General features: G+C 41.9%; 1 protein-coding gene across 1 annotated transcript in view; it reads right to left on the bottom strand.

Moving 5' to 3' along the window:
* Positions 1 to 1,450: 1,450 nt before the first annotated feature.
* Positions 1,451 to 23,208, bottom strand: part of LOC126262497 (nuclear pore membrane glycoprotein 210) — a 272,203-nt gene continuing 250,445 nt past the window's right edge. The window contains exons 14-15 of the mRNA XM_049959163.1: positions 7,410 to 7,472; positions 1,451 to 1,829 (exon numbers count right to left, since the gene is read on the bottom strand). Coding sequence (XP_049815120.1) covers positions 1,654 to 1,829; positions 7,410 to 7,472 — 239 coding nt within the window. The 3' untranslated portion in view covers positions 1,451 to 1,653. The remainder of the gene's footprint in view (positions 1,830 to 7,409; positions 7,473 to 23,208) is intronic.

Here is a 23,208-nt window from a genome sequence, read left to right as displayed (position 1 = left end):
ACATAATGTGCAAAGTTGCCCTCCTTATATACCAATGTCACCTGAGCTTTTTCCCGGTCGCTTGGGACATTTCGCAGGTGTGAGCTTCATGACAAATGCAATTTAGGTAAGAGGCCAATGCCATCGAGTTAAGTTAACTCTTTGTAAAACTGAATTGGGATTTCATCACGACCTGGCTACTCTTTCCACCCACTCATGACTAAAACATTGCATATTGGAGTAGGAGTGAAATGGAAGCCAAAAAAAAAAAAAGTAGATTCACACACACTTTAATTTCAAATAAGAACAAATGTACAAACGAAATTAGAGAGATTACAATGACTCATTCACACAGCCAAGACTGTAACTTATGAACATTATACATGAAACTAAACAAGGCAACATTTTAAAAACAGACAACAGCAATCAGAAATGCTAACTTTTGGAATAACAGGTATTGCCAGTTACCAAAGGAAAGGACTGCACAGTATAACAACACACAAATAAGAAAGGAAGGGGGGGGGGGGGGGAATATGACAGGAAAGGAGGGAGGGAGGGAGTACAAATCACAAAGACAGAGAAGTTATCTATTTTACAAATGCCTTCTCTTGAATACAGCCTATATGTCTGTACATCCACCACCTGTATATTCATTCTACTTGCTGAATGAATTGTTTGGAGCAGAAATTTTAAATCTGCAGTCCAGGTCAACGAGATTAGCAGAACAAAAGAAGTGAAACACAGATGATTTTAACATAAATGTTATAACAGCCATTTTTAAAAACTTTGCTTCCAATACACACTCCATATTTTCCTTTTACTCACATGGATGAGACAGACTTCTCAGTTTAACTTTCATTTAAGTTTTACTTTGTCTGCTGCTGTAAGCATTCCCCCCCCCCCCCCCCCCCCCCGCCAGCGGTGCATTATTTAATTATCACTTTGGCTGCCCTGGTAGGAGACATATAATGTGGCTTCTGCATAAACCCTCAGCTCAGCTTTTTTGTATATTTTTTTCTTAAACTACAATATGTCTTTCCAGAAACATCAAGGCCTTGTACAGTACCTGTGTTTCATTCCTTGGAGAACTATTTTTAAACAGTGTCAGGAACTTAACTGAGTAGTATTGGTCAATACACAACAAATGCAGCCAGTTCATAATAAGGACACTGTAATGGATCTTATCTTCTACAGTTGACTATCTGTCTCAGCAGCATATTTCTCAACTATGAGAATTATACTGAACTTAACAAAATCTTACTTCTTAAATTAAGGAGAAAATTGGGGGGATGTCTCTCTCACACAAGTAATATTAAAAGCCGGCAAACATTTCCACTTAACTTCCATACTATTCTTGTGTAGAATTACAAGACACTTATCTTGATAATGCTACTGTAAAAAAATAAAAACTCCAATAAAAACTGTGGGATTAAAATTTCATTCACTCAACAGAGAATGAGGTAGTATCAAATGAACAAAGTAAAAACTTTCCTTTATTTACAGGACTTCACAATTTGAACACTTCAGGTGGAGAGAACACCAGAAGAAGCAACACTACATTAAATGTTGTATCACAGGAACACGTCATCTGACCCACTTGTAAACCACAGTTTCCAGAACCAACACATCTACTAAACAATAAATTACAACATGCCAGTGTCCACACTGGCTTCATCACAGAAAAGTTCTCCTTCGATGTGCATCAATATTTTGGAATGGTGTCCTTGGGTCTCCATATACAGCTTCAGTTGTAGAAAATGGTGCACGAATCATTAAATTACTAGGCCTGCTGATACTGCCACTACCTGCTCCATCATAAATCGATTGTCTTTTTGTTAGCTGAAGTGAAGCTGAAAGAAAGAAATCAAAAGATGAGTGATAAACTACTTCAGATTACATAAAGAGTTCATGTGACAAGTGTTGTCTTATTTTTACGTATTTCATGGTAGCCTGTCATAAATGTGATAACCAAGACAAACTGAAGGGTATTTTCATTAATAATTCTATCAGCAAACCGAATAATACATGTAGAAACATATAATTGGAAAGTAGACTCCCAAAATGAAGTGCATATATATATATATATATATATATATATATATATATATATATATATATATGGTTATAATAGAGGGAAACATTCCACGTAGGAAAAATATATCTAAAAACAAAGATGATGTGACTTACCAAATGAAAGTGCTGGCAGGTCGATAGACACACAAACAAACACAAACATACACACAGAATTCAAGCTTTCGCAACAAACTGTTGCCTCATCAGGAAAGAGGGAAGGAGAGGGAAAGACGAAAGGATGTGGGTTTTAAGGGAGAGGGTAAGGAGTCATTCCAATCCCGGGAGCGGAAAGACTTACCTTAGGGGGAAAAAAGGACGGGTATACACTCGCACACACACACATATCCATCCACACATATACAGACACAAGCAGACATATTTAAATATGTCTGCTGGCAACTACCGTATGCATCAAACATTCTTCAAACACTATCGGAAATTATTTTCCTACCACATTAACATTTCACATACTGTTGTTGCCCAGCAACGCTCTGCAATCCAATGCAATGGCAGCTGCACAGGAACCAATGCTAGACTTGTCCACAACCTATCACTTGCCTATCTGCAACACCAACAATCATTGACACTGCTGACACTTTATTATGTCTTCTTCTTCTTCTTCTTCTTCTTCTTCAGTAGTGGTCAATCCAAGGATTGGTTTGCAACAGCTACAATGGCAACTTGTCTCCATTCTGTGCGTCTTTCAGCTTTCCTATTCATTTCTTTATAGGTGTTACATCCCACATCTTTCACGATTTGATCCATGTACCTCAGCCGTGGTTTTCCTCTTGGTCTTTATCCCTCCACATATCACCTCTATGATTGTGTTCAGGATTCCTTTATGTCTTAACAGATGGCCTGTAAATTGCACTCTTCTTTTAACAATGAAACTCCAGAAGCTTCTCTTCTCACCTGCTCTTTCCAGAACCACTTCATTTGTGACCATGTCGATACATTTTATTTCGAGCATGCGTCTATAGCACCACATTTCAAAAGAACTTAGCTTCTGGTCTTCCTCTGTCCCAAGAGTCCATGTTTCACACCCATAGCATGCCACACTCCACACATTTGATTTCAAAAATCTTTTCCTGATTTCAAGGCTGATGTTTTTGTTCTTGTTAAAAGCAGCCTTTGCTTGAGCAATTCTACTTCTCACTTCCGCCTTGCTCCTTCCATCCCTGGTAATATTACTGCCCAGATAAGTAAATTTATCAACTTGTTGAAGCAGTTCATTGCCTACATGAACTTGGACTTTCACTTGATCTTTTTTGTCGCATGCCATTACTTTTGTTTTTGCTTTATTAATTCTCATATTATATTCTTCCCCCATAACTTTATTCATTCTATTCAGTAGGGCTGCAAGATCTTCTTCACTTTCAGCTAGGACAGCTATATCATCGGCATATCTTATCATATCTATTCGTTGGCCATGAATTACTACACTTGTCTGTGAATTTTCCCTTACTTTTTTCAGCACCTCTTCAATGTATAGGTTAAAGATAACAGGATAGTGCGCAACCTTGTCGAATACCTTTCCATATCTGCACCACTTCTTGTTTTGTCCATCCACGGATAACTGCCGTCTTGTTTTTGTACAGGTTCCATATCATTTTTCTATCTTTATAGTCTATTCCTACTTTTTTAGTACCTCAAACATCTTATCCCATTTAACATTATCAAAGGCTTTCTCTACATCTACGAAAGCTATGTATGTTGTCAGGTTCTTATCTAGTCATTTCACTATTATTAGTTTTAGAGCAAATATTGCTACTCTGGTTCCTCTATCTTTCCGGAATCCAAACTGGTCTTAGGAGAGTGTAGCTTCGACTTTTTGTTCTATGCGTTTTAGGATACCTGAGGTTACTATTTTAGAGGCGTGAGTAACTAGGCTGAGCGTCCTATAATTTTCACATTTTGTAGCATTTGCCTTCTTGAGACATATGCTGTGATCAATCTATGAAAGCTGCATTCAATGAATATTGACATCATAAAGGCCTTACTACGTTACATATCAAAATACACAGTACCCACCTGCATATAAAAATTCCCTGTGTGTGTCGTGATTTTTATGCCACCCCATATATTATATCATTTTCCAGTCCATCGCGTGACAACATCAGTGTTCTGGAATATCACCTCTAGAAAAGAGGTTTCATGTGAGTCTAGTGCTAATCCAATAGGTAACCGGCAGGCAATAGTGATCAGCAACTTTGCACCCAGGGATGGTTCTCTTGATTCCTTTGCACATGGGTCTTGAGAAGTTGCTGCCCAGCGAATGCCCATGATCAGTTGTACTGGAATCACTGGCAGTTGTATTTTATCTCCTTGTTCCCACAGCCAGGGTGTTTATATTCTCAACAGATTTGCCCCCCCCCCCCTTTTTTCCTGCGTCTATGATAGGGCAATGGCCAGTGCACAAGCATTTTGGATTGTTTTCCACACTGTTACATTTGGCTAGCTACTGAATAATTAACAACTGTATGTATTTCTGGAGAGCAGGAAAACTTTTTTAAGGCTTAATTTCTAATAAACAGGAGTATACATACCTTGTGTTTGACTCAAAGAAATGTTATATGCAGCTGTGGTACTGGGGGATGGGGATGTCTAATACGTAACTTTAGTCATACTTCAAATGTGTAATAATGTTTTAAAAAAATTATGGTGGTGCACAGGGAAACCTTCTTGTTTGAATATTAAAATATAACTAGGGAGGTATAGTACATAGGTCCTCCCCCCCCCCCCCCCTTTAATCAATAGTGTTCAGTACGCTATGGTCACAATGTACAACATTTCATATAAATTATAATTTTATATCATTCAAAACCTTCTAAAGCTGTTGTGTTAAGAGTTTTGCTAATGGATTACTCCATTATTGATGTAATAATTTCAAGATGAGATGTCATTGCTTTCCATAATGAGTTTGCAAAACTAATACTTGAACAGCAATATTATTACATCACAATTATTTCTATGAGGCTTACAAATACTAGAAAACTAAGGAGATAAGCTCACATAACTATTCTGATTTTTTCTGGTTTGGTAAAATAAAATTAGTTGCATTACATAATGCTTTCCAAGGATGGCTGTCATAACAAATAATACTCTACATGTTGTACAGATTGTTACAGCAACAGCTAGTAAGATAATTGTGAGCAGAAAAAGCAAGAGGTCATGCCATCTCATGCAGAGAATATAGAACCTTAGAACTGAGCAGACTTTGAGGATAGGTCTTTGTGTTACATTGTTTCTGGACCTTTATTCACTGGTATGAGGCCAGAAACAATCATAATCCCCCTAATGAAATTCAACTTGTGCATTTGCTTTCCTCTAGAACTGCTTTTGAACAACTGATGCCTTATTAATTACACAAAATGTGACAGCTAAATCTATTAATTTTTACAGAAACATCCACATGCTAGCATTAATCTTATTAGAAAGTAAGAGTAAAATTAAGAAAAGGGTCCTTTAAACAGAAGACTTGTGCTTCTTTTAGCCTTGTACATGTGGAATCAAGTCAATTTTGGGCTCTGAGTACTTTTTTCCAATATAAAATCTATTGTATTGTGATAATCAACAGCACTTCCCATCACAGTTTACCTTTTACTTACGACGACTATATGCTAGGCATGTTATCTGGCAGAATTCTCATGACTTAATTTCTGTGGTGTTCGGTTTCACAAACTAGAGCTTGGATAGCTCATTGCTTTATGCGGCTGGCAGCAGGAGAATTAATACGATGGACAACTTTGGCAAATGTTGGAAAAATATTTTGATCCAGACACCTTAGTAAAAACAAGAATCACTTATTGCAATCTTACTCTACTGCTGTGAAGTTTATCCAACCTCCACAAGTAATGATACACTCCTTATCCTTGTAGAAATAAACAATGTGAACGTCTCCTGGCATATACAATGTTCAAGTAACTTACGAGAATGCAACCGGTGATGTCTTCAACCATCGCCAATATTTCAACAGGAGCACACTCTGCCGTTTTCAAGGCAAAACTGCTTTAAGTAAGCACTGTGGATGGAAATTTAAAATCTTGGTTTGCAGAGGAACTCTGGAAACACACAAACAAACACACACACACACACACACACACACACACACACACACTAGCACCATCACAAACCAAAGATGGCCAACATCAGAAGTTACTGACAGTGAAATTAACCCTGTCATTCTATTTTTTGACAAGGGAGAGAGCACGATTCCATGCAGAATTTAAACAAAAACCACCATCGCTATTTATAAGGCAATGGGAAGCCCATTGTCACCTATTATTGCTAATTTGTTGAAAGATTTCAAGGAACATGTCTTGGAGTTGGCGAAATTAAAACTTACATGTTTATTTCGATATGTAGACAATACTTTTGTTGTTTGGCATCATGGTGCTGAGAATATGAATGACTGTTTAGAACACTTTGAATTCGAACCATCCGAGTACTTGTTTCACAATAGAGATGGAAAAGAATAGCTGTCTTCCCTTCCTTGATGTGTTGGTTGGGAAGAAGGTTGATGGTGCATTGAGAAATGCCATTTATAGGAATCCTTCTCACACTGACTTGTATCTGTAGCTGATAGTTGTCACCCTCCTGCTCAATGTGAAGGGGTACATCTCATCTTGGTTCACAGGGCCCATGTCATCTCAGACCTTGAGAGTTTGTTTGCTGACTTATCCCATCTCAAAATCTCCTTTCATCAGAATGGCTATAGCGAAAGACAGATCAGACGTGTGTTGCGCCATCAAACCACTGTGCACTGGGTGAGTGATGATAATAACGAGATGGCACCAAAGTTTACGGCTTTACGCAGGGAGCATTTTGAATAAAATTGGTCTGTTAATGCTACCTCACCTGTTAACTATCAATTTCACTACTGATAACTTCTGATGTCAGTCATCTTTGGTTTTGATGGTGTCAGTGTTTAAAGTGTGTGTTGCAGTTTTGTCTTGAAAATGGCAGGGTGGGTTCCTGCCAAAATATCGGTCCATGGGAGTTGTAGATTTGGGTATCTACTATTGGGAGACTGATTAAATGATAGAAAAAAATGGGTAGACCTGAAGTGTAACATGTAATCAACTATTAGCAGCATATAAAGCCTAAAGAAACTACTACTGAGAGTTCCGAAAGTGTTCTACTAATCAGCTCCTAATTTAAAAGGGATTATTAAAATCAAACAAATTCTCAAACATTAGAAGCATATGAAACAGGATTAGAGCTAACTCAATGAAGAACAAGAGTCAAACATGAGACAAACTAGTTGGAATTTATTGAAAGAGAAATCAGCTTTTGTATTATGATAAGAAAACACATATTTTCTGAGAAGACATATTTTACATTTCCATTATACTTACATGGTCCCAATATCATTGACTCTCCTCTCCTGGTTGCCATAGGAACAGCAATATACCTGTAACCTAAAACACAAGAAACAATTATGAAAATCCTTTTTATTCCTCTATGTTAGAGTAATGTTAATATTAAACATCTAACCAAACATGCCTGAATAAAGGTAAGAATGTGGAGCACTAACAAAAGAACCAGTTCCACAATTATCTGACTCAGACAACTTGAACCTAAGTTGCAAGGTGAAAGCCACAAACTGTCTGAAGTCTGTACATATGCTGACAGAAAAACAATCCCAACGCCAAGAAGAAGCTATGCGAGATAAATGAAATTTAGTAAGCATTTTTCTATACCTGAAAGATGATACCTATTGAAATCGCTAGTAGCAGACTAAGAGCATGAAAATCAGGTTTGCTTCAAACAACTGCTGTAAAGGCCATGAACATTAATTACCTTTCAGATTGGACGTAGTGAGTTGATGTTAGCCAAGAATGCCTTTAGGACGATGAAGACGCCACTATCAACAGTTCACAGAGTTTGAAAGAGGTCATATAACAGGGCTACGGATAGCTGGATACAGAAAGACTTGAGAGGAGTGTAGTCATCAAACATGACTGCTAGCAGCAGTGGTCATAGGAAGGTACGGTCACAAGAAGACCATTCTGCAGATGGCCATGTGGCACTACCGATGGCAAAGACTGCCGTGTATGGCGTAAGGCTGTGGCAAATTGTACTGCATCTAAAGCAGCAATTCAAGAAGCAGTTGGCACCACAGTGACACAAAGACACTGTTACAAATCAGATATTTCCAAGGACAGCTGTGAGCTAGACACCCTGTAGCCTGATTTCCACTTACCCCAAACCACCGATTTTTGTGATTTCAGTGGTGTCAAGTGCGAACTCATTGGAGGGTGGATTGGAGGTCTGTTGTGTTTTCTGATGAAAGCCGGTTGTGCCTCAGTACTAGTGGTAGCCGTGTGTTGGTTATGAGGCAGCCATGTGAGCACCTACAAACCAACCTGTCTGCCGTCTAGACACACTGGACCTACAACTGGGTTTATGGTCTGGGGTGCAATTTTGTATGACAGCAGGAGTAATCTTGCGGTTATTCCATGCACCATGACTGCAAAATTGTAAGTCAGTCTGGTGATTCGACCTGTTGTGCTGCCATTCATGAGCAGCATTCCAGGGAGTGTTTTCCAACAGGATAATGTTCGCTCACATACCACTGTGTTACCCAACATGCTCTACAGAGAGTCAACATAGTGCATTGGCCTGGTTCATCACCAGATCTGTCTGTATGGGACATCACCAGATGATGACATCTCCATTGTCATCCACAACCAGCATTAACTGTTCTGTATTGACTGACACAGTGCAATAGGCATGGAACTCCATCCCACAATGCATGCACATTTGCATGCCTGCATTCAACATTTTGGCAGATACTCTGGTTATTAATGTACTAGCATTTCACATTTAATGGTTCAAATGGCTCTGAGCACTATGGGACTTAACTTCTGAGGTCATCAGTCCCCTAGAACTTAGAACTACTTAAACCTAACTAACCTAAGGACATCACACACATCCATGCCCGAGGCAGGATTCGAACCTGCGACCGTAGCGGTCGCGCGGTTCTGGACTGTAGCGTCTAGAATCGCTTGGCCACTCTGGCCGGCATTTCACATTTACAATAGCTTATCTCGCACTTACATTAACCTGTCATCTTGCAACATTAATCAGTTAATATGTTACCCAGACATTCCTGAAATTTCATTACTCTATATTAATTATTTCTTGGTGTTGTAACTTTTCTCCTGTCATTGTATAACGAAGATGCTAATAAGGAACAACTCAAACTATGTAGATGAAAAGCTGTAAATTTATGTAGAAATAACATAAAATTTGATGTGGCTAAATTACGATGGGAACAATACCACAAATACTCTTATTAGCTTAATATTTATTTGATTAAAAATTATATTTTTCAAAGAAAATATTTTTTACCTCTATAATTACTGAGTCCTATTTATTGTAGATTATTACTTATTGTTCACCTTTACAGGGTTACTACAAATGATTGAAGAGATTTCACAGCTCTACAATAACTTTATTATTTGAGATATTTTCACAATGCTTTGCACACACATACAAAAACTCAAAAAGTTTTTTTAGGCATTCACAAATGTTCGATATGTGCCCCTTTAGTGATTCGGCAGACATCAAGCTGATAATCAAGTTCCTCCCACACTCGGCTCAGCATTTCCCCATCAATGAGTTCGAAAGCATCGTTGATGCGAGCTCGCAGTTCTGGCACGTTTCTGGGTAGAGGAGGTTTAAACACTGAATCTTTCACATAACCCCACAGAAAGAAATCGCATGGGGTTAAGTCGGGAGAGCGTGGAGGCCATGACATGAACTGCTGATCACGATCTCCACCACGACCGATCCATCGGTTTTCCAATCTCCTGTTTAAGAAATGCCGAACATCATGATGGAAGTGCAGTGGAGCACCATCCTGTTGAAAGATGAAGTCGGCGCTGTCGGTCTCCAGTTGTGGCATGAGCCAATTTTCCAGCATGTCCAGATACACGTGTCCTGTAACGTTTTTTTCGCAGAAGAAAAAGGGGCTGTAAACTTTAAACCGTGAGATTGCACTAAACACGTTAACTTTTGGTGAATTGCGAATTTGCTGCACGAATGCTTGAGGATTCTCTACCGCCCAGATTCGCACACTGTGTCTGTTCACTTCACCATTAAGAAAAAATGTTGCTTCATCACTGAAAACAAGTTTCGCACTGAACGCATCCTCTTCCATGAGCTGTTGCAACCACGCCGAAAATTCGAAGCGTTTGACTTTGTCATCGGGTGTCAGGGCTTGTAGCAATTGTAAACGGCAAGGCTTCTGCTTTAGCCTTTTCCGTAAGATTTTCCAAACCGTCAGCTGTGGTACGTTTAGCTCCCTGCTCGCTTTATTCGTCGACTTCCGTGCGCTACGCGTGAAACTTGCCCGCACGCGTTCAACCGTTTCTTCGCTCACTGCAGGCCGACCCGTTGATTTTCCCTTACAGAGGCATCCAGAAGCTTTAAACTGTGCATACCATCGCCAAATGGAGTTAGCAGTTGGTGGATCTTTGTTGAACTTCGTCCTGAAGTGTCGTTGCACTGTTATGACTGACTGATGTGAGTGCATTTCAAGCACGACATACGCTTTCTCGGCTCCTGTCGCCATTTTGTCTCACTGCGCTCTGGCGGCAGAAACCTGAAGTACGGCTTCAGCCGAACAAAACTTTATGAGTTTTTCTATGTATCTGTAGTGTGTCGTGACCATATGTCAATGAAGGAGCTACAGTGAATTTATGAAATCGCTTCAATCATTTGTAATAGCCCTGTATATTAAATACTGTTGCTTACCATTTGGCCAGCAGAACTTTTCAGTCTCTGAATTGAGATATTCAAACAATTTGTTGGCACAGCAATCAATGAAGTGTGTTTGCAATATTTATTTATTTTTCAAACCGGTAGGGGTTCCCAGTTTCTTGTTTAATGTGAGATGGGAGCTTACTGAATATCTTACCACCAGAGTACATAACTTCATTATAAAAGTCAGGCAATGAGGCAAACTCTACATAAAAATTATTTTTGTGTCTTGTGTTGTGACTGTGTAAATCACAGTTCAATTGAAACTTATTTTTATTATAAACAACAAAAAACCATCAAAGAGTAAATGCATTTGGAAGCAGGTGCAAGAATTCCAAGATACTTAAAAAGGCCTCTGCAAGATGTATGCTTCTCTAATTTAGACAATATTCTTATTGCTCACTTCTGCTGAACGAACATTTTATTTACTTTAGGTACACTGCCCCAGAAGACAATTTCGTAACACAACAAGGAGTTAAAATATGCAAAATAAGACAACACTCTTGTCTTTAAGTCAACAAAATGAGAGATGCCTCTTAAAGCACAACCCACTGAACTAATTAATTGTTCCATGTGTCTTACGTGCTATCCAGTTGAAACCCAGGAAATTTTACATGAAATTTTCCATTCAGTGTATCTATATCTACATCAAAACTCAGCAAGGCACCTAACAGTGTACGGTGGATGGCACTTGTGGTACCAGTAACTCATCCCCCCCCCCCCCTTATCCTCTTTCTCTGTTCCACTCAGAAATGGCTTGTGGGCAGAATGATTGTCAATAAGCCTCTGTGTAACTCTAATTTTTCAAATTTTCTCATCATGGTCATTTTGAGAGATGTCTGTCAGAGAAGTAATATGTTGTCTGACTTCTTGGAAGGTACTCAATTGAAATTTCAACAGTAAACCTCTCTTGTAGCATCTGTTACTGCAGTTTGTTGAGCATCTCTGCCACTTTCTCACACCGAATAAATGATCCTGTGACAAAATGTGCTGCTCTTTGTTGTCTCTCTCTCTCTCTCTCTCTCTCTCTCTCTCTCTCTCTCTCTCTCTATCTATCTATCTATCTATCTCTATCTCCCCCCACCCTCACCTCTCCTATTAGTTCTACCTACTATGAACCACGCTCTCAGTGCAACCAAGTCTCATCAGTTTATTCACTGAAAATACAACTGTCAGTTGAACAGTGAGCAAAGGCAGGCAGTACCACATTTGGCAAACAGGCAAGTCTGTTTCCTAGCCATATGTTGATGATAGTTAACAAAGATGTCCAAATATCAAAAGGAACTACAGCTGTACTTTCTTGTAACACCACCACTTACCATGGCAACTCGGCTATAATGTTGTGATTTCTGTGGCACAGCCGTATTTCTCGTAAGGAACATACTTCTCATCCTTGCTTAATACAATATTGTGATTTCTGTGATACAGCCATATTCCTCATAAGGAATATACTTCTCATCCTTGTTTAATACAAAGAGTTAGATGTCTTTGGACAAGTCCGTCAAAGTAATAAAACGAAGAACACGGACAGCTGCTCGAGCGTCATCAGCTAAAATTTCCTGGAGGGTAGATGGCAGTGACAGGACAACACGAGATTCATTAAAACGGGGACACGACAATAAAACATGGCGCACTGTCAATGCATGACCATATGGGCACTGCGGGGCTGGGTCACCGGATAGCAGGTAGCGGTGGCTAAACCATCAATGCCCAATCCGCAACCTGGCCAAAATGACCTCCTCTCGCCGAGAGGGTCAGGAAGAGGTTGTCCAAGCTATTGGTAAAGGTTTTATGGCCCAGAGCTTATTTTCTTGAAGTGACGACCAAGTATCCCACCATAATGACACAAACCTCTTACAAACAACCCCACTAATGTCAGACGATGGGACACAAAGGGAGGCTGGCCGAGGCAGAAGGACTGCAGCCTTGACCGCAGCATCAGCAGCCTCATTCCCAGGCACTCCTACATGGCCTGGAACCCACATAAAGCTAACAGGAGAGCCATCAGCAGCAAAAGAATGGAGGGATTGCTGGATCTGTTGCACTAAGGGATGGACCGGATATGGAGCTCCAAGGCTCTGAAGAGCACTGAGTGAATCAGAGCAGAGGACATACGGAGAATGGCGGTGGCAGCAGACATACTGAACGGCCTGAGAGAGAGCAAAAAGCTCGGCCGTAAAACTGGAACACTGGTCGAGGAGCCGGTATTTAAAGGTGACGTCCCCAAAGACAAAGGCACAGCCGACACCATCGTCAGTTTTGGGGCCATCAGTGTAAATAAAGGTGTTACTAGCGAGTCGCACACGAAGTTCGACAAACCATGAGCAATACAGTGCATCCAGAGTACTCTCCTTTGGGAGCGAGCTGAGGTCAAGATGAATGTGAACCGGAGACTGGAGCCAAGGTGGTGTCAGGCTCTCACCCTCTCTGAAGGTGGTAGGGAGGGCAAAATCCAATTGTCGAAGCAGGCGACGAAAGCGGACTCCAGGGGGCAGCAGGGCAGACACATACAAACCATACTGACGGTTGAGAGAATCATCGAAGGAGGACTGATAAGAGGGGTGGTCGGGCATTGACAACAGCCGGCAGGCATACCAACAAAGCAGTACATCGCGCCGGTAGGTCAATGGTAATTCGGCAGTTTCAGCATAAAGACTCTCGACGGGACTAGTATAGAATGCTCCGGTCGCAAAACGTAACCCCCGATGATGGATGGAGTTGAGACGGCGTAAGAGGGATGGCCGAGCAGACGAGTATACGAGGCTCCCATAATCCAGATTCGATCGGGCTATGGACCGATACAAGCAAAGCAGGACACTGCGATCCGCTCCCCAAGATGAACCACTAAGAACTCTGAGGATATTAAGGGAACGTGTACAACAGGCCGCCAAATAAGAGACGTGCGGAGACCAACAAAGTTTCCTGAAACTTTGTTGTCTCCACGAATGGGAAAACAACGGGACCCAGATGTAAGGATGGTGGAAGGAATGCTTTATATCGCCAAAAGTTGATGCAAACCGTCTTCTCTTCAGAGAACCGGAAGCCGTTAGCCATACTCCATGAGTATAGGCTGTCAAGACAACGCTGAAGGCAGCGCTCCAGGAGGCATGTTCTCTGGGCACTGCAGTAGATCGCGAAGTCATCGACGAAAAGAGAGCCGCAGACGTTAGGTGGAATGCAATCCATAATTGGATTGATCGCTATGGCAAAAAGGGCTACGCTCAAAACGGAGCTCTGAGGCACTCCGTTCTCCTGGAGGAAGACGTCGGACAATACGGAAGCCACACGTACCCTAAACATTCGATCTGTTAAAAATGAATCAATAACAAGGGGCAGGTGGCCAGGTAGGCCCCACCTGTGCATAGTGTGGAGGATACCTTCTCTCCAACATGTATCATAAGCTTTCTCCAAATCAAAGAACACAGCTACCGTTTGGCACTTTTGCAAAAAGTTGTTCATGATGAACGTCGACAGGTCACAAGGTGGTCAACAGCGGAGCGGTGTCAACGAAAGCCACATTGAACATTGGTAATTAGCCATCGAGATTCAAGAATCCAAACCAACCGAGCGTTAACCCTGCGCTCCATCACCTTACCGACACACCTTGTAAGAGAAATGGGGCGGTAACTAGAAGGAAGGTGTCTATCCTTCCCGGGTTTGGGTATGGGAACAACGACGGCCTCACGCCAACGCATGGGGACCTGACCTTCGGTCCAGACGCGATTATAGGTACGAAGAAGAAAACTATTGCCTGCCGGAGAAAGGTGTGTCAGCATCTGAACGTGAATGGCATCTGGCCCCGGAGCAGAGGACCGGGACAGTGCAAGTGCACGTTCGAGTTCCTGCATGGTAAAGGGGCATTATAATCTTCCAGATTCAGCGAGTGGAAGGAAGGTCACCGAGCCTCTTCTGCCTCTTTTCTGGGACGGAAGGCAGGGTGGTAATGAGCGGAGCTTGAAACCTCCACGAAAAAGTGGCCGAAGGCGTTGGAGACATCCACAGGGTCGACAAGTACCTCATTACCGGAAGGCAGGCCAGGTATCGAGGAGTGGGCCTTAATGCCCGACAGCCGGCGCAGGCCACCCCAGACGACAGAAGAGGGAGTAAAACTGTTAAAGGAGCTTGTGAAAGAGGCGCAACAAGTTTTTTTGCTGTCTTTGATGACTCAATGACATTGCGCTCGGAGTCATTTGTAATGAATACAATTCGCCAGCGTAGGATGGCAGCGAAAGGTGTGTAAAGCACGTCGTCGAGCACGGATAGTGTCTCTGCAACCTTCATTCCACCAGGGGACTGAAACGTGATGTAAAGAAGAGGCAGTACGAGGAATAGAACGTTCGGCCGCATTGATGATAACAGCCATGAGGTATTCGACCTGACTGTCACAGCTGAGAAAAACTTGGTCCGGAAAGATCACCAGGGAGGAGTAAAGTCCCCAGTCAGCTTTCGGTATGTTCCAGCTCGAGGGACATGGGAATGGGGTGTGGTGCAGGAGACGAATGACACAGGGGAAATGGTCGCTCGAATAGGTGTCAGAAAGGACATATCACACGAACCGATGGGCAAGAGTGGTAGAACAGATCGAGAGGTCCAAGTGGGAGTAGGTATGAGTAGAGTCTGAGAGGAAAGTCGGGGCACCAGTATTGAGGCAGACAAGATTGAGATGGTTGAAAACATCCACCAAGAGGGAGCCTCTCTGACAGGATGCAGGAGAACCCCAAAGGGGATGATGGGCAATGAAGTCGCCAAACAATAAAAACGGCGGAGGAAGCTGAACAATCAGGTGCATCATGTCAGCCCGACTAACTGTGGATGACGATGGAGTGTAGACAGTACAAACAGAAAAAGTAAAGGCAGAAAGAGTAATACAGACAGCTATTGCTTGGAGTGGGGTGGTCAATGGGATGGGATGGTAATTGACATCGTCCCGAACGAGCAACATGACCCCACCATGAGCTGGAATGCCGTCCACATAGGTTAGGTCAGATCGCTCGGAGGTATAGTGGGTAAAGGCAATACGCTTAGTTGGGCGTAACTTCGTTTCCTGGAGACCAATGACAAACAGACAGTGTAGGCGGAGGATCAGTTGTAATTCCTCCCAATTAGATCGAATACCTCTTATGTTCCAATGTAACAGAGCCATCGTGAACCAGAGAAAGGGGGAACGAAACGGGTGAAGAGCTGGTCACCTCGACGACTGCGGAGGGCCAGGTTTCGAGGTAACATCGCTACAACCGTCGGGAGGCGGATCCTGTTCCATCGAGTCGTCGCCAGCTGCGGCCACATTTCTGGGTTGCACAGGAGGGGCAGCAGCGTCCGCCGACAACAGGCCAGCTGAGCACCTGGCAGCAGAGCGTCCCGGCGAAACTGAGGACGGCCGGGAGCAGCGACTGTCGGATGGAGCATCAGACGAAACGCGCTGGGGTGGAGAGGGGGATAAAGACTTCTTCTTTGAGGCCTTCTTGAAAGACCGATAAGTCACAGGGATGGTGGGCTGTGGGGGCTGGACCCAAAGGAAGTCCTCACGCTCGGGGTCCTTTTTTGAACGCTGGACCTCAGAAGCCGGGGTCCTTAACGTTTCCCTGATGGACGCCTGAGAAGAGGATCGCTTCTCAGGAGGAGGAGGAGGAGGAGGAGGAGGAGGAGGAGGAGGGAGGGTGGCCCCTGGGGCAGAGAGGGCAGGGGCCGCGAGGGAGGAGGATTTGAAAGGGAGGGATTTGGGAGGCGGAGGCATAGACCCCGGATGGGGTGAGCAGGTGGAGGGCGGACAGAATGGGGGTGAGGATACTGCGGAAGGATTGGACACAACCGAAGCAAAGGATGTTGTCAACATCACGGGATGGAGGTGGTCATATTTCTTCCTGGCCCCAGAATAAGACAGACGGTCCAAGGTTTTCAATTCTTGTATCTTTTTCTCCTTCTGATATACGGGGCAGTCGAAAGATCTAGGTGAGTGGAGGCCAGGACAATTGACACACCAAGGTGGTGGGGTGCACGTATGTCCCTCACGAAGAGGATGTCCACAATCGCAACAAAGGGGCTCAGCTTCACACCGTGACAACATGTGCCCGAAGCGCAAACATCAAAAGCATCGAATAGGAGGCAGAACGTAAGGTCACACGTTGCACCGGTAGCACATCACCTTTACCGTCTCCGGGAGAACATCCCCCTCGAAGGTGAGGATAAAGGCCCCAGTGTCGACGTGACGATCTTTGGGGCCGCGCTGGACTCGCCAGACGAAATGCACGCCATGGCGCTCCAGGTTGGCCCTGAGCTCCTCATCAGATTGCAGCAGGAGGTCCCGATGGAAAATAATCCCCTGCATTCTATTGAGCGCCAGATGTGGGACAATGGACATTGGGATGTCCCCTAGTCGGTCGCATGCCTGGAGCGCCGCCGACTGTGTAGCGGGGTTGGTCTTTATGAGAATGGACCCTGAACGCATTTTACTAAGAGCCTCAATTTCTCCGAAGATATCCTCGATATGCTGTACAAAGAACATGGGCTTGGAGGTGGCGAACGTCCCCCCATCAGTCCAAGAACAGACTAAATAGCGGGGGAAGAATTTCGCCCCAAGCCGGCGGGCCTGTCCTTCCTCCCAGGGAGTGGCCAAGGGGGGAAAGTCAGAAGTACCACAACCAGAGACAGAGACAGAACCTTTCGTCTTAGAAGACGCAACCACAGAGCAACCTGATGCATGTTGACGTTTCATCTGCGAAACGTCCGCCCTGATACCACCCACTCCGACCAGGGGCTCTCCCCACGGGCGCCACCCAGCCTCAGCAAGGGCCACCTGGCAGGATGACCGTTGCCGGGAGTCCTGATGCCCCAGGTAGATGGGCATCTACTCCTTGGCTTGCGTGGGGAGGGTGCAGCTCAGGTATCGGCAGTTCGATCCCTGTATTGTCAGGGGCTACAACCTAGAGCATACATGACGACCCCACTACAACGGGCTGGCTACCATGCTGGATTTCGGGTGCCATGTTAAGTCCATCACGATCGTAGGTGCAGATGGGGATGCACTATGGGCGTAACTTGTGCAACCCATCAGGTGTTTAGGCCCAAATTGATAAACAGTGGGTGCAGTTACGACGCCGTTACGATGATGAGTGCCAAGGTCTCAGTGCACTGAGGACCACGTAAGGTGTCCTTCCCCAAAAGGCTCGTACTTCTGTAAAATTTTGATAAAAGGAGGTCAAACCCCAATGGGGACCATCACATTGAAGGCCGAAATGGTTGAAACTCCTTTTAGCCGCCTCTTACGACAGGCAGGAATACCTCGGACCTATTCTTACCCCGGACCCGCAGGGGGGAGAATCAATGTACTGTACAGGGAAATTTGTTGTTGTAATATGGCAACCTGGCATATTCTTCTCTCTGCCCTTCAGTCAACACTGGGTGTAGCTCTCACCTCACTGTTACCCTAGCACATTCATACTACAATAATGGTGACAATAAAAGAACTCATCAACAGTGCACATGTCAGTTCCCATAACAATTTGTTACAAAGTGCACGTATTTTAGAACAGCAAGGGTAAAACTGTTATTGCATTTGAACAAAATGGATCTAAGATTAAGTGGTTACAAAAGACTGAACAGAGCAACATGGATCAAGTGCTGCTTAAGTGGTTTAAGCAACAGAGAAGCATCAATCTACCCATTAGCACACCTCTCCTTAAGGTGAAAGCAGAAGAATTCACCAAGAAATTAAAAGATGAGGAATTTGTGTGCAGCAGTGGCTGGATTGACAGATTCAAGCAATGTCATGGCATTACTTTTGACAAAGTGAGCAGTGCAGCCAACTGTGTGAATATTGTAACAATCCAAAAGGCTCACTTCTGTGTGGCCTATAATTCATGAAGGATATGCAGACTGTGATATCTTTAATGCAGACGAGACTGTCATTTTCTTTAAATTGACACATGACAGAACTCTGAAAGACAAGTGTGAAATATCTGTTGGTGGCAAGTTGTCTAAAGAATGAATAACAGTCCTGGTTTGTACTAACACAGATGGAACTGAGAAGGAAAGATTGTTTGTAACAGGTAAATTTAAACAATCCTAATTTTTTAACCATGTAAAAGAACCTGCCAGTACACTAAAATGCCAATAAAAAGTCCTAGGTGACCTCCTAATTCTTTGAAGCTGAAATAAGGTGCTGGGGTCAGGAGCTTAGAAATCAGAAAAGGAAGATACTGGTTCGTATTGACAACTGTCCACCACATCCTGAACCCTCTGGTCTGGAGAATATTAAACTTTTTCTTCCTGGAAATAAGACAAGCTTATTGCAGTCCATGGACCAAGGGGTAATCAGAAGTATGAAATGCCATATCTAAGCTCATACTACTGAAAATGATACAATGCATTGAGGAAAAGCAGGATTATTCTATTAGACTGATGGCTGCGATCAGATGTGTTTGCATAACTTCCATCAAGAACTGTTTCCGTCACGCAGGAATCAGAACTGAAGGAATAAATGTCATTGAAACTGGAGACACATTCGATGACATTGATGATTTGATGCTATCTGCACTGCTGCCAGAAATCAACTGTGATATTCTCAATAAGTGTAACTACGAAATGTATGCTACAATAGATAATGACCTCATTACAACCAAAACACACGCTGAAAATGAAATTGCAAATGAAACGAAAAATCAGGGCCACAGCGACCTTGAAGTGAGTGAGGGAGATGAAGAACAAAAGGAAGAAGAAAGAAATAAAGTGCCTATCCCTACTGTGAGTGACACACTAGAAGCCACTAGCATTGTGAACAGATTCTAAGCTAGGGGAGGGAGTAGTGGAATTCCAAATTAAATAATGAATACACACTGTAATTTAGAAAGCATGTATTCTGCAAATAGACAACAGAATAAAATGACTGATTCCTTCACTCCTAAGTAAATCAGTTTGTTGAGTACATGACATACTGCTGTATATACTGTATTCATATAAGCTTTACAGTGAATACTATACATAAAATAAAAGAAGAATAGCATGAAGTCACATCTCTGTTAAACTTGACTAATATAATATTCAAGAAGTATGTCGCAGTTTCGATTATTTCTGTAAATTTGTGCTAATAATTACAGTGCGTTTATCTGATATGGGTCATTAACTGAATTCTGTTAAATATTGTGAATTCATCTGTTCTATTGAGGGCAGCTTAGGAAAAGTTTCTTGCAGTGAGAGAGAGAGAGAGAGAGAGAGAGAGAGAGAGAGAGAGAGAGAGAGACAGAGAGAGAGACAGAGAGAGACAAATACTTCCATAACGATTTTCCATTTCCTCATTGCCCAGAAAAGGGAAATATATATTCCGAGAGAGAAAAAGGAACAATCTGCATAGATTATCCAATGATAAAACATGCAACATCACGTAACTTTCATTTCCTTGTTCACAATGAAATATTTTAAACAATAATTCACAAATCTTGCACTAAGCAAGCATTTTATCATTTAGTAATAGCTTTCCTTTCCAAGTATGTCAGCAACTGACTGAAATCACCAGTTATCTGATTGCTCAGAAACTATCAACCTGCAGGACAGTTATGTACAAGTAAAATCTTTAGTTTTCTAATAATTTCAGCTGGTCCAAAACTTAACCTGTACTGTGCCACTGTATCCTTCAAAGTCAGATTGCAAGTGCAACAGTGATGGGCTGGTATGTGATGTGTTTTGTGCAGAAACTGAGAGTATTTTGTGGTGTTTAAGATTTGCTATTTGGCTTTATTCTACATTATCTGCTCTAGCTGATGTCTCTCCTCACAGTTGCTGGTGCAACTCTACCTGGAGGACATTGTTTTGCTGATATATACATAATGTTATTTATTCTTATTATTCTTTTAACATTTGACACATTCACTTTACACAATTCCTACTTTAAACTGTAATGGCAGACCCGTTGTCACACTGTGCGCACTAAATGCTATACATAAAATCAACATTAAATGTTCCACCTATGTCTGATGATTCCACTTTAACTTGTATAATCTTTGGCAAATTCCTCTGCTAGCTTGAATAGCTATCTCATTTCTGAAAGTTGCTACTCTTCTGTAGATCATCCAAGCATTGATGCCTGCTAAATCTAGAATATTATTAAAAGTATGAACATGCCAACTTTTCCCACCAGCTTTCACTGAGTGCTTGCTGACCATATGGTCAACATCTACTCTGTACTTAGTTTCTTTGTAATGTGTCACTGTGTCAAGTTGTAACTCTGTCAGTTCCAATTTGTAAATCTGAGTATAAGAAACTGAGAATTATTATTTCTTTCCTGGCTTTCCTTGAGGATCATATCATCATTTTGAAAGCTACTGTTTTGTGTAGATCCTCATGAACTTTCTTGATATACTCTGGCACTTCCCTTCTAATTGCCTTTATAGTCCCAGGCAAGCTCTTTGGATTGTTTTCAGATGTGTTTGTGAAAGCCATACAAAGGAACTGTTACACATAACATTCCTTCCTTTATTTAGATACGGGCCAACAAGTTTCTTCACTAGAAAGCCACTAAGACTTTCACCAGCAGGATGAGTATCATCTATACCAAGCTATTGGAAAGCATTTACCACATATCTGGAATCCTTATCAACAACAGTCAAGTATCTCTGCGCATATTTGACAGGTTTTAAAGGCAAGAAGTGAGTGAACCAATCTCTACACTCAGATGGTGTAATGGAAATGATCAACGGCTCACCTTTCGCTACGTAGAGTACTTGTCGATACACTTAAGAAAAGGATTACACAATGCACTTCGCTGATTTACTACAAGTTTTTATAATCTCAATAATATTAGTTTTATTATTTTTCAAATGACTTAATTATTTTTCATATACTGGACTTATTTTGAAATTTACTTATACAACTTTATTCGCACCTTTGCCACTATGAGGCAGTCTGTGGAAGTAGTGCATGATATGCAGGGCTTGTGACTGTTAGATATCCAACTGTAACTATTTCAATGGAAGGACAATCATTTGAAGATGTGGAATAATTGTGAACATGAATTCCTGTGACTTTTGTTGCTGGTATTAAGAAATTCTACATAAAGAACCCAATATAATACTGCATCCATTAGGAATTTTATGTACCTTAAGACTACTGTTTCGAAATGAGAACAACACATATTTTTAAAACAACATAAATTAAACTAATTATTTTCAATTCTGATACTAGTAATGAAATAAAAATTCAAATGTTTCATCTTTGTTTCTTGATTGTTTAAGGACCTGAGGAGTATTTTCCGTAGGGAGGGTGAACTTGGAGTTGGAGTGGCTGCTTAGGACGGATATAGGGTCCCATATTGGTTTGATTCTTGTGGATGCTATCGATAGGTGGGACTACACTAGGCATGGCCTTCACCTCAATAGGAAGGGGAAGGGAAAACTGTCTGGGTTGATTGCAGAAAACTTAAGGGGGGACACTGGCACAAGTGGTAAAATACCAGTGGTCACAGGTGTCAGAGGGATGCCTTTTTTAGGATAGGGAAGGGGGAAAGAAAACGAGTTTTAAGAGAGATTGGCAGACACACTCAGTTTGAGAAAACAGATGAACAGGAGTGAGATTTTATCATACAGCCTCCATTTAAACAGTGTTTAACAGAAAGTAATCAGAAACTGCCAGTTCATCTTCGCCAAAGCAGTTACAATCCCATTAGTATGCAGTATCAGTTATCTTTATTACACCAGAACATTCCGGGACTTAGAAATAAAGTTGATGAACTACTCATTTGTATCAATGAAATGAATTCATCTAACCAAATTGATATAATCTGCCTCTCTGAACATCAAGTGACCACTGATATAGATATGTTAGACAATTCAGGATTTAAGCTAGCTTCCTACTTCTGCAGAGTAGATATGGATGGAGGAGGAGTTGCCACATTTATCAAAAACTGCCATAAATTCAAGAACATTGACATTAATAAATTCTGTTTAGAGCAGCATCTAGAAGCATGTGCAACAGAAGTAGAGTTCCATAACAGATCCTATATAATAATAACTATTTACCGAGCACCTGCAGGAAATTATAATCTATTCTTAGATCATCTAGAAGCTCTTTTGGGTTATTTAACAGAAAGAAACAAAGAAATTTTGATTGCTGGTGACTTTAATACAGATTTTCTAATGCAATCTTCCAGTAAACATTCACTGCAGTTAGTAATGTTGTCTTTCAATCTAACTCACACTGTAAACTTTCCAACTAGGATCACTAAATCCTCAAGGACAGCCATTGATAACATTTTTATAGACAAATCAAAGGAACAAAATCATATCATAAAACCTGTTATAGATGGACTATCAGATCATGACATGCAGCTCCTTGTTTTAGATGTAAATTCTAAGCAGATTATCAAGACTGCTAAATCTGAGTACAGGAGAGTAGTCAATC

Source organism: Schistocerca nitens, chromosome 6, assembly GCF_023898315.1.
Source record: "Schistocerca nitens isolate TAMUIC-IGC-003100 chromosome 6, iqSchNite1.1, whole genome shotgun sequence".
In the NCBI taxonomy this organism is placed as follows: Eukaryota; Metazoa; Arthropoda; class Insecta; order Orthoptera; family Acrididae; genus Schistocerca; species Schistocerca nitens.
Note: the sequence above shows the minus strand (reverse complement) of the source record. Positions and strands in the feature narration are given on the sequence as shown.